We start from the raw sequence: 13,358 nt of genomic DNA on the forward strand, positions 1-13,358 counted from the left end.
GGCAGGACGCGCTGCACGGTAATGGCGGCAGATACGAACTTACGGAGGTAAACGTCACCTCGTCTCGACATCGTTCGTTTCAGGGAACTAAGCATCGCAAATGTTATGATTTGGCACAGAAAACGCCATCCAGACGGCAAAATTTTTATCATTATATCCGATATGCAGTGAATAACCTATGGTTATAAATGGCTTTTTTTCCCAATAGACCTAATGCATAAAATGACACTCTCATGTCGACCCATCATTATAACCGATATATCGTTATATGTGGTATCGTTGTAAGTGGACTACACTGTACAATGCCCTGACACCGCATTATCGGTTACAACGATGAAGTCTGGCTGCTGGGTGTCTGAACCGAAAGGTAGCGAAATGCGAAATACTTGAAAAGAAGAAAAGGAAACGAGAAATTGGAGCTGCTGCACGATGGGCTGCCGCTTCAACAGCCACCACACGCTCATTTTCCAGCTGTCTCCTCGTAGCTCTCTCACGTCACCCTTCCACCCCTCCGAACACGAATGGGCTGCGCCCATAGCTCTACACCGTCCCACTCACTGAAACTGCGCAGGTGCGCGTACTCAAGAAAACTGTGTGGTTGTGCGCCCATCAAAAAAGCACAATGTGTGACAAACTTCCGCTAATCTTCATCTTATCGCCAACCAGAGGCAATTAGTTTTCGCGAGTGTCAAAAAAAAAAAAAAAGAGAATCAACGGAAACACATGCACAGCGGCACCGTTCCTATGGTCACCCCTGTGAGCACTAAACAAGCGAGAAAGAGGCGCTCGCCCTTTGACTGATTAGTAACGAGATGGCCATCAGTTTTGCAAGCACAAGAAGCCCAAACCACCCGCGGAACAAAACCCGAACCGCCACTCGCCCACGTGCGCCAATGCGCCAGCGGTAGTATATAGACACGCGAGCGCAAACTAGCTCTAAAACAAACCATGCAACGAAAACCGAGAGAAAGCGGGGCGCAAAAAAAATTCCCTGTATTCCCGCATATTGACAGCACATGATAGAAAAAAAAAGTTAGGACATTGGCGCGCTTTCTACACGTACAGACGGCACCGTAAATATACAGCATCGATCATTTTTGGACTTGTTCACAGCGCCGTATATTTACGTCATTGACCCTCAAAGGGTGTGGGGTGCGCGACTCTCACGCGTCCCTTGATATCTTGTTTTCCCACATAGCTCCTGCAGTGCGGCTTCGCCGCCTGGCCTGGCACCCGCGGCGGTCGGAGTGGTACAAGCGCAGTGCGAGAGATGGCGCGAGTGTTGCGCTGATGCGGGGTTACTTGGGCGCGGGTGAGACAAGGCGCTCCCTCTTTGGTTCGGGACAGCAAGCAGTGCGGACGTGCCGTGCCGCGCGTGCGCCGATCCATGCTTCTGCGAGACCGTCTCGCGTGGCCGCCTTCGAACGCGCCACCGTTCACGTGACCGTACACGCAAACGACCAGGTGTTGGGATCCAGCATGGGGTGAACATATTCGCTTGTTATCCGGTCGCGGTGAGTCGGACTTCTAGATTTGTCGCGCGCCCATCGGCATGTTTTGCGGGGAGCAACTCGGCTAGCAGGCATTGATCTATGAAAGGTGCAATAAATGCCCTTGTGATTTTTTGCATTACTGTACTGTCATTCTTTTGTCCCAAGAGCATGGTTGAGATGGTTGAGAACCCCACAAGGGTTAATAGCTGCTAATAATAAAGTTAGACAATTACCAGCCTTGCGGCTTTGCAAGATTACTTTGAGACTATAAGCCAGGCATTTATAGTCAATTTAGCACAGGTGAAAATTTCCTCGCAGTTGGCCTTTAAGTCACACCTTTGACAAGGCGTTATTCTATGCCGTTACAATGTGACAATAGCATGAACTGAAAGTTCCAACTATATGTCTCTCTATAAGGCAGGCAACAAGCATTTTATACTTCAGTGCAAACTCAGTGTGGAGTGTCACTCTACTTGGAGGCACTGCTTCTGTATTTAACCGTGACTCGAAGAAAGTCATTGACCACTGTGGATCCCGCACATTGAAGAGATACGGCATTCATTCGTGGCAGCAGGGGTAATAAGAGACGCACTGCTGCTTCAATGACTTTCCCTCCCCTAGCACACCTTTGAGCACTGCCAGGCATGTGAGTAAGGTATGCGTGTTTTATGCATTATCTAGTATTAGAGGGCCCACCAATCCAAGTGATTTTGTTAAGCTTGAACCATTATGTTTACCACAGGGGAAAGCACTGGGCATGAAACATTCACTGCAGCATTCCTTTTTAGTTGAACAGTCACTGCAGATACCATAGTTTAGGCGCAGCAGTATCGCAGTGGTGCTTTCGTGTGTTGGAATGTGGTTGGCAACAATGGGAGTGCTCAGCACAATGTGATGGACAATATAGCGGCTACCCAACCAGCTTGGCTACTTCATGGCCAGTGACCAACTGCTTGAAAACTTCACAGAGAAGGCGCATCTGCAAATGCACTCCCCAGCTTTGCAGTGATGCATACTCATTATGTGCCAAATTGCTCAAAGATGCATGGAAGCAAACTGGCATTGGTTCAATTAAAATTGACCACCTGACAGAGAGTGTAAAGTCTCCTTTCTTGGATTTGCTGGGCCGTGCGAGGAAGCTCCCATCACAGCCTTGGTCCAGGAGGATCTGCTCCGCTTCCAGGCCTGACAGGTTGGGATGGAACCATCGGCCATGGCTGCACAACATGCAGGCACCACAATCACCATGAGCAACTGGTCTGCAAGCACAACTATGGTGTCCAGCATCATGTGCTGCAGTTAAATACAGATGGCTTCAATTTTTTAATGGTTAGACAGCCATTATAAAATTTCTTCACATTCAAGCAGGTTACCCAACCACATGCAAGCTCTCCATATCTGTGATCCTTACCACACATCTGATTACTTGCTTAAAAAAATTCCCACATGGTTTCCACAGTTCCTTTTGGGGCAACAATCAAGGCAGTGGGTTACGTGTGGTTGTGCTACTACTTTTTCAGCCTCATTTTTCTTCAGAGCAGCATCAAACTGGAATGGCCTTCCCCACCAACTTGCATCTAAGTTATCTGTTTGTTTTGACAATGGCTAGCAGGGCTTGTATTTCAATAAAACAGCAAACCCTAATACAGGGAACGTTACGGAAATAAATTGAATTGAACTGATTTAAGTTTATCAAGGAGGAATACAAAGAAAAAAGAAAGCTCCATGAAGTACACATGCCAAATTGCTCCTGCTTCCGTTTCACTCAGGTTAGCTGCCAAGATGTCCACCATATTTTCTTTTTCATTCCTGTACAGAGAAAGTCTCATTTCCAGTACAACAGTGGAGCAAATAAGTAATGATTCAAACCACTTTATGTTCAAATACGCAACAAAATACTTATTCCAGACAAAAAAAATATTTCGACAAGAGCCAGTACTTTAATGAGCTCAGTAAACAATTAACACCCCCATGTCCTTCTGTACTTACTGTTTGCCTCGGTTTAAATGTATTTCTGCCAATTTTGTGACTACCTGACTTTTATATTGGTATCACAAAACACTACACCTGTCAGACCTTGCACTTTTTTTAGTAGCTTATATTTGCGTTGTAGTCTAAGCACATGACCAATATTCTTACTACAATACTTTCACCCGGACACTGAATGTTTTGCCGAGTTCTCAGCAGACTACTCTCAGCGATCAATGTCGTAGCTGATATGTGCAGTGAGGAAGTACACAGTTAATTTCTAGAGTACTTCCCTCGATACACTGATGCCACTTTTTACGCAAAATAAAAGCACAGGCAAATTTATAAGAAGCCATAGAAAACAAAGTGTGAACAAAATATGGATCCTTTTGTGAACATGTGAACAAACATGGAACTTTTGAGTCATCTCATGTCTGCTGGTAACCTGCGTAGAAGCTCCCATTTTGCTAAAATAATTTTAGAGTAGAAAAACAAGTCAATTGACATGGCAGCAGCGAAAAAAAGACACGGACGTAGACAAGGACAAGCGCCGATCGTCCGTTTGTCTCATTTCTCCTTATGCTGCCGCCTTTTAAAATATGTACCAAAACGCCCAATTTGCCACATTAATCCAGCGATTTCACGCCTTAGATCTCTGCTGCCAAAATCCTACATACACAGCCTCCAGGAAACACTTTCAGACACTTCATACCCTAAAAACACCTTCCACAAGGCACGAGAAACTGCTTGGAATGCTCAAATTCAAAGCACAATGTAAAATTACGTCTGCAATGAACTGGAAAAGTTGTCTATTAATGCATTAGCATTCTTCCTGCTTTCCCAACTACCTGTGACACTGGGTAGTCCATGGTCAAATGGGTAGCGCATAGGGCGGGCTACTGTGCTGAGCTAAGACGGTTCAAAACTAACAATCAGGCAAGCTTTGGTCACCGAATGTGTGGCAATGTGTGCAGACGTGCAGCTCCTGAATGAACCTCTTTCAAACCTACATGGGTCACTGTAAATGTGGGACTAGGTAGAGACTGCTGGTTTATATGGTGGCAATCTGTCGTGTCACTGTATTGATTCGACAGTCATCATGAGATTGGATCCGCTGATATTTATTAAATATATCAACAGGCTAGAGAGTGTCGACAGTCATCAACACAACAAACTTTTGTGGATGCATGTAGACAGTGATGCCAAGGAAGGTTGTGAGCAGGGATTACAGGGAGAAGCATGCCACCAAATCTTTGACACCACGATCAAGAAAGATCTACTTAGCAAAGCACGACAAAGTAGCTCAGGCATTTCTTAACAGCACCATGTACTGACTTGTTCCACTGTGATCATTCTTATTTTACTAAAACAACCATTGCATCCAGATTAATCATTAAATGCAGCACAACTGCAGTTAACAATGCATCAACACCAATGAGCCCGCCTATCCAGTTCTTGTTTCACTGCATCTAGGCATTGCAATCAGACACAGGGTGAAATAAATGAGGCATTCTACAACAAAAGGAAAAAAAGCATGTGTTAGCAACACATCAATCTTCGAGTTGGGTTTTCTGGTGTGTGAATGGCTTGTTAATGTCATGAGTTTCTAGGCATTTATCCACGACAACTAGTTGCAAGTAAGTGCTCATGTTGCCCGTAGCCTGTTGAGTTTCTTTTGCTACACCACTGCACAGTTGTGACATACCAGCTTCTAAGTGGCATCAAAACAATGGTGGCTGTCTGTAGACATGGTGCTAGCACCAATGCACCAACTAATCAGAGAAACACTCCGCGATTTCGCACGCACGAAGCACCACCAGAACTAGAAATATAAATTGCAGTTTGATAAGCTTATAATGGGCAACGGAACTTTCACAGTCGACCCTTCAGGCAATGAAGTGGTCGCCATCCCTAGACACGAGGCTCCTGCGAATGGCAATTGACGTTTCAATGCAGATGATAAAAAACTGTCTATTGTGGCAAATTTTAGAAGTCTTTTCAGAAATCAGGATCACCATTGTGCTTTTGTCAAGTCCTGCTGACCTGATATAATACTGGGAACTGAGACATGGCTGTCGTGCGATGTATCCGACAATAAATTATCTCTTTCTAAAAACTTTTTGTTTCAAAAAAACAGGGTAGTAACACGAGGCAGTGGTGTTATAATTGCAGTAAAGAAAAAATTCCAAGCACGCCTACTTGACACGGGTTCCTGTATTGAAATATTGAGGGTCATGCTTCAGATTTCATGTGTAACTTGTGCCGTTGGTGTTTGTTACCGTCCTCCAGACTCACAAGACACGTTTACTAAATGCCTTAACGAATCGCTAAGCTTTGTGTGTAACAAATTTCTAGGCTCACCTATTATTCTTGCTGGTGACTAACTACCCTGCAATTAACTGGCGGACAGTTGCAGCTGAAGGCGGCCCAAGGAAAGCTGAATGTAAGAATTTTCTTGACATCATTTCTTCTTACGGATTACGCCAAATAGTTTCCTTACCAACACAGGGGGATGCTATCTTGGATCTTGTGCCGACCACTGAACCTGTCAACATGTCAGTTCATGTGTTAGATTGCATTAGTGACCACAACGTCCTTCATTGTGAATACAATATAAAGCGCAAGACAAGTGTACATGAAAAAAAAAAAAAACATTTATGATTATGCGCGAGCAAATGTTGAAATGCTCACCAGCAAGCTCTCTGCTTTTTGTGTAGAATTCTTGAGCGGCATGCATGATCATGATAGCAATGATAACTGGATGATTGTTTGTAACAAGCTGACTGAACTTAAAGAAAAGTACATACCAAAAATACAAATAACTGTCTACTGGAAGTGCATGGTTCACCTCTCACGTAAGGCGCTGTATTAATAAAAAAAAAAAGCGCACTTATTCAAAAGCTAAAACTTCGACATCTGATGATGCCTGGAAGTGCTATCGGGAACAATCCAAGTTATGCACAACCGAAATTGAAGCAGCTAAGGACAAATTTTTCAACCAGGATATTTCCAACATGTTAGCCCACAACACAAAACAATTCTGGAAAGTAATAAACCCCAAACCGTCATCATCAGGCTTCATTTCAATAGAGAAAGACAATGAATTCCTTCCATCATCGGAGGTCGCTAGTGCATTAAATTATTTGTTCTGTTCTGTTTTTAAAAGTGAACTTCCCGTTCCCGCTCATGCTGAACTCTGTTCTGCTACCTCCATCATGAATGATATCATAATCACCCAAAAGGGCATTGAAGCTGCTATTGATCGTCTTTCTAACAGCTCAGCTCCCGGTCCAGACGGAATCCGTCCGAAACTACTAAAAATGACTAAACCAGTGATATCTCACATTTTCGCCGCTCTTTTTCAACAGTATATTGATTCACGATGCGTTCCTGACGAATGGAAAATAGCTAAAATAATTCCAATCTTTAAGTCCGCTGACCCGTCATCTGTCGCTAACTACAGACCTATTTCCCTGACCAGTTTTCCATGTAAACTATTAGAACACATGATATCATCAGCAATTATGAAATACCTAACCGATCACAATCTCCTCTTCATTAAAGGGACACTGAAGTGAAAAATAATTTATTCTGCATCCGTAAATTACCGTTCTGCAACACCAAAAACACCACTCTTACAACGATAAGACATTTGGTAAGCCAGAAAAAGCACAAGAACGAAATACGGGTGGTGACTCCTACTTAAGTTCCCGCACCTGGGGGCTGTGACGTCTTGGATTTTGATGGCATCTTCCAGGGCCTACTAATTATATAAAGCGGTACAGATTGACTACATTGTGTTCTAAAGGGACCAAATATTAAACATGGCAAGTTTCGGGAACCTTTATTCAGCCAACGCAGCCCAAATGCGCAAACATACTTTGGAATCCCTGATGTCACGCTGACATACTGGCGCTGGGGTATAGGCGCGAAATTCAAATACTGATACTTCGACCTTCATTTTCTCATCTAATAATCAAACTTTTTTTGAAGTGACTGCCTGCAGGATTCTCAAACAATGCTTCATTAGTCTAAACTGATTTATTGTTTCGCTTTAGTGTCATTTTAACCAACATGGGTTCCAATGGGGTCGCTCATGTGAGACGCAGTTATTCGAGCTAGTCTCTGACCTGCACCAAGCTATTAATGACTCCTCACAAACAGACGCCATATTTATTGATTTTGCGAAGGCTTTTGATACGGTAGCTCATAACCGTTTATTATTGAAACTTCGCTATTTTAATATAAATGGTAGGATTGCGAATTGTATTAGTTACTTTTTAACTAACCAGTACCAATTTGTAACTACTAGTGAATTTTCTTCTCCGCGATCACTAGTTAAATCCAGAGTGCCGCAAAGATCTGTATTGGGACCAATTTTATTCCTGCTGTACGTCAGCGACATCAGCAATAATATTAAATCTACAATAAGACTATTTGCAGATGATTGCGTAATTTATAGACGAATTATTAACTCTTTTGACACTGACATTTTGCAATCTGACCTCGGGAAAACTACCAACTGGTGTAAGCAGTGGCAAATGGAAATAAACGTTTCAAAAACTAAGGCTATAGCTTTCACTAGATCTAGTAACCCTAGGGTTACCCGTTACGTGATGAACGGCATTAGTATTGCACATGCGCAAACAATAAAATACTTGGGAATTCATTTATCTTCAAACGTTTCATGGAATCATCACATCGATGCGATTACTAGCAGCGCGTGTAATACCCTTGGCTACATTAAGCGTAACCTTTACTCTGCAAACAACTCCACCAAATTATTAGCCTATACGGCACTGATTCGTTCAAAAATGGAGTACACATCTTTTATTTGGAATCCGCATCAGTTGTACCTCACAAACAAGCTCGAGTCGGTCCAAAACAAAGCAGCCCGCTTCATCACGAAAAATTACAAATTTCTAGCATCACTAACATAAAAATAACTCAATCTCCCCTCGCTAGAAAATCGAAGGCTGATAGAACTTCTTTCCCATTTTGACAAGCTATATCACTGTGGGTCGTCTTTCAGCGCATGCCACATCAGGCCCGCCCATCGTATCTTCCCGCGCCTTGATCATTCCTTTAAAGTGCAGCCCGTTCTTGCACGCACTAACTTCTTGAGTCACTCGCCCCTCTTTCTCACAATATATCAGTGATATGTTACCAAATGAAATCGTGTCAGCTCTAAGTCATGATTTCCTAGCAAAACTAAAACACAATTTTAACGTACTAACATAGTATTCTCTTGCTCATTTGTTATAAGCATCACTGTGTTGTTGCGCGCCTTTCTTTTTTTACTCTTGTTTTACTTTTTTTTTCTCACCACATTTTGATGTTCCTTGTGCAAATGGTTTTGTGCTAGGTTAGCACGTGTCACTTGTACTGCACAAAATATTTTCTGCTTGTGCTTTTCTTTATTTCATGCAGTATCTGCTGGTATGTGTACATTTTTAGCAAGCATTTTTTCTTGTATGAAATGACCAAGTTACGTTGATTTTGTGTAACACCCATTTTCAATCTATATGTATCTTCAGTGTTTAGGACGTGTCATTGTATTGCTCTTACTGGTTTCGTCTTGTTTGTTTTCCTGTTTTTCCGCTTGTGTTCTTTTAATTGTAGCATGCATTATCTGTTTCAATGCATAGACTGTATCTATCACTAATTTATTGTAAGACCCCTATGTAATGCCCGCATGGGCCTTTAGGGTACTTGAATAAAAAAAAGAAAGACTGGGAGATGCTGGTTCACCCCTATAACAATATTGTGGCAGAACCCATCCCATGATGCCTGTTGACGGTAATGCGTTAGCATTCAATCAATATTGTAACACAATATATTACCACTGCCCAAACAATTCATATATATCAGGCATGTACTGTAGCGGGAACTCTCTTCCGCGCTCCCCTAAGAACACTACGTGCCTCCAAAATGCACAGCGCACTGGTGCATGCGGATGCTGAGATAACAGTCAGACTAACCGGTCGACTCTCTCACTTCTTTCTGGAGAAATTGAACCATCTAATGGGACTGGCCAGAGGTTCACATGTGGCCTCCGAGATGAGAGGCGTGGTGCACCGGTGCCTGCGAATGCTGAGAATGGTTCCCTCGCTTGGTGCACACTCAGTGGCACATACTCAGTGACCCAAGTTGGCAAGAGGTTCGTTGTATTCATGGTGCAGTTTGCTAAAGTGTCGTGATGAAAGGTGTTCATTGAAAAGTGGCATATACTCATTGCATTTGTGGCGCAGCCTGATAATGCACCAGGTTGCTGTTCTTGAGGAACACTTGTGATGCGAGTTGGACTGCGCTCAGCAATGGAGAAATTTAAGGGATCTTTTTCGTCATTAGAGAGCAACACATTTGCAGGGGCACACACCTAGTTACTCCAGTTGGCATTAAAGACGTTCATTGAAGAACGGCACCCACCTACTGGCACATATCCAGTAACCCAAGTTCACATCAAAGAGGCTCATTGGAGGCCAGCACAAACCGAGTGGCACATACTCAGTGCTCCAAGCCGGCGTCATAGTTTCTTCAAACAGCAGTACCTATGCAGTCCCGCGTCTACAGGGTCCCATGTCGGCATGAAAGACGTTCATTGAAGAGCGTCACCTATGCACGCACTGCCACGTACTCAGTGGACCTCTTTGATTTTCCATTTTTGGCTACCCGCGGGCTGCTAGATCCGGCCAGAGTGCCTTAATTTTTCTTGAGTTGTTCCGCGCAGTGCACGACGCACTTATGCCGCAGATTCGTTTTACTCAGGCTGGATGATTCCGGCTACCTACAGGCTGCCAGCACCAGCCAGGACGATTTTGGTCTGGCTGCTCTCTAAATTCTCTGGCTAGCAGACGACAAAGAGAAGCAATGAGCACTCGCTACCATCTTTGTGGGGACTTGATGGATTGCAACACGGGCACTTGAGGACTTTTACCTCACTCAGCCAACTGCATGGCTACGGTCACCTTCACATTTCCTTACTTCTAGTGGTACCTTTCCAAGGTGCTAACACACTGTTCCGCCTTGCAAGACGGTGCGATCGGAGCAGCGGCGAATTAGTTGAAGAAATTTTTCTTTGTGTATGTGTGTCCCATGAAGGCTTCTTCTGGGCCGTGAACAGTGCACCGCGCTCTTGTGCATGCATGCTATCTGCATCGGCTTGCGCGCAAGTCGTGGATGTTCATTCCCCTCACATTAGTGCCTGTTCGGTTCATCCTTCTCTGGTAGTATCCCTTTTCATACCTCTCGCGCATATGCGGTGTTATCTCCTTTTCCTGCAGTTAGCGAAGGCGTCGCAGCTATAGCCAGTGTTTGCTCTGTCTCTTCGTTGTATGTTTGGATGGCAGCTCAAAACCAATGTGTTCTAACTAGGCCCCTGATGTAAAAGAAAGCACTGCTTGAGTAATAGCTACACTTACATTAGCTTATTGTTCTCATGATGGCAACCAGTACTGTTTTTCGTGTGAAACATTTCGTTGGTCACAGGCAGCGTGCATTTTCATTCATTCATTCATTCATTCATTCATTCATTCATTCATTCATTCATTCAGGGGCAGAAGAGAAGCACCATCAGCCGAAGCCAAAACAAACTCTGAAATCGGAGCCCAAGCAGGTTGGTATGAAATTTTATGCATATCAGACGTACCCGATATCCTGCTTTTTCAGGTCTTGTTGAATGACAAAACACCAAATCATCAACGTTGCCCGATGGTGATGCGACACTGCGAGCAGGCATTCTTGAGCGACTGCTTTCGGGTACACCGATGGGATGACGAGAGTCCGACGAAGATGATAGACAACTTGGACTATTGGGTCGGTAATCAGTGGGGGTAATGGCCAAGAGAGTTTTGTAGCACATTTTGGAGCAAAAAGAATTGCAATTTGGAGCAGATTTTGTAGCAGCCAACAATGATGATTTTGAATGGTTATCAGCTAGACACTAATCCTCTATGTCAAAAATGGTTCCAGGATACTGATGCACATCACTGCGAATATTCTCAAGGAAGATAATCCGTGTAGATGATCAAACAATATTATGACCACTGCACGCGGCCACAGTGAGTCAATATGCACACTGGAAAAACAATACCGTGCGTCTCCAGTGGTAAAGCAAGCCACGCAAGGGAACAAAAAAACTCCTGGCAATGCAGTCATATCGTATGTAGGATGGCCATTGGAGCGATTTTATTTCATGCTTAAAGTCATCCAGTAAGTAAAATGACCAAGCTACAAATTAGCTGCAGTGCGAGCACACACAGATCACACGACACAGCAATTCAGCCAATAAAATGCATGGGAGCGAGTTTCAGGTTGCTGAGTGCTATGACACAGCCACCATGCCGAAAATGCATTTTTGGTTAAGTAACACCTCTCCCATCAAGGACACGCCGCTGATACGACATACGAGTATGGGTACACCAACACGAAATAGGTTGAGTGTGCGCTACTAGGCCAAGCAAACTTCATCCTAAACTACGTACAACCCACAAATAGGGTGCATAGTTTCCTAATGATGAACTGCAAACATCCACGAGTGCGCACTGGATTGCATTAGCTCAGTGACCCTTTAGGTCATTTGGCTTTACAAGTGACAGGAGATGTGACGGCCCTCTTTGCAATAGGTGGTGGAAAGCGCCTTCTGGCGTAGGCCACAACTCCTGGTAAAGTTGCTGCAGGGGCTAATTCGTGCGACTTCATGAATGAGCGCACTGCTAAGATTTGGCGAAAGACTGGTAAAAGAAGACAGACAAGATGATGCGCGAACTCAAAAGTGGTTTATTTTTCTTCCGGCACGCACCTTATGTATAGAATGTGAAAGACGATAAAAGAAAACAGGGCCCAAAAGAAATTAAAAAAGAAAGCTGATTACATTCACATAGCTCTTTCAACATAACCATGTGTGTTCAAGTCGAATGCGCTTTTCTAGATTTTGGTGCATTCGTGGCTTTCAAAATTGCATTTATTTTTTTGATAGAGAAGTCGAAGGCGTGCTCGCAAATCCACCAGTGACGTTTACTCTAAATGCCTGATTCATCATCGTTTCTGTCTGGTGCTTGTGCCAGAAGAAAAATAACCCAGTTGTCAGTTCACGCATCGCGCTGTCTGTGTGTCTTCTTATGTTTTCTTTTACCAGTGTACCAACAAAACTGCGAAGACACATCAACAAGGAAACCCACAAGGACTAATGTAGAGGACATGGCAGAGGCTCATTGCAAGGTACCTGCAAAGGCAACTGTCGCTATTACCGGTGGACAACCATTTCCGTATTCAAGGATCTGAGGAGGTGACCACATTCCTTCAAAATTATGTGCCAGTTCAATGTGTGTCAGTGGACGTCAAGGACATGTTCTTAGGTAACTCTCGGAAAGCCATGCTGAATGCCATTGAGGTGTGCATAAACAGGTTTGGATGCCCACAGTTCATGGAAAAAGCAGAAACTCAAGCGAAAGACTTTTGGACCTGGTTAACTTGTATTTGGACTCATTTTTTACTGAGTATGAAGGAACACTATTTCTACAACAGGAAGGTGTTTGTGTAGGTTCGTGTATTGCATCAGTATTGTCTGATATGTACTCGGCACAACTAAACCAATGTATGGAGACACAGATGCGTGAACTTTTAATAGCAGCATGCTTTCGGTATGTAGATGATTACTTGCTTTGTGCTCCAATGAATAATGGCAAAGTGTACCATAGGATGAAATTATGGTTTTACTTCAATGACACTCTGAAGGGTTGGTGTTCACATATGAAATGACCAAATGTGTCTAGATGCCAGAATTCACAATGACCTAACACCGTACGTGCTGGATTTGGTTTAGGACAATCAAAAATTGTTAAAAGAGCAGTCGCCTCTTTCTGCATGCAACATTCTATTAAAAGTTGTGCAAGCATC

At 43.6% G+C, this 13,358-nt stretch overlaps 1 protein-coding gene across 4 annotated transcripts in view; it reads right to left on the reverse strand.

Annotated features, from left to right (window-relative positions):
* LOC126520622 (tyrosine-protein phosphatase non-receptor type 11-like) overlaps positions 1–13,358 on the reverse strand; it is a 248,143-nt gene that overhangs the window by 219,373 nt on the left and 15,412 nt on the right. For all 4 annotated transcript variants that reach the window (XM_055065673.1, XM_055065671.1, XM_055065672.1 and 1 more), the window contains exon 2: positions 2,579–2,710. In XM_055065673.1, the coding sequence (XP_054921648.1) occupies positions 2,579–2,710 (132 nt within the window). The remainder of the gene's footprint in view (positions 1–2,578; positions 2,711–13,358) is intronic.

This window comes from Dermacentor andersoni, chromosome 3, assembly GCF_023375885.2.
Source record: "Dermacentor andersoni chromosome 3, qqDerAnde1_hic_scaffold, whole genome shotgun sequence".
Taxonomy (NCBI): domain Eukaryota; kingdom Metazoa; phylum Arthropoda; class Arachnida; order Ixodida; family Ixodidae; genus Dermacentor; species Dermacentor andersoni.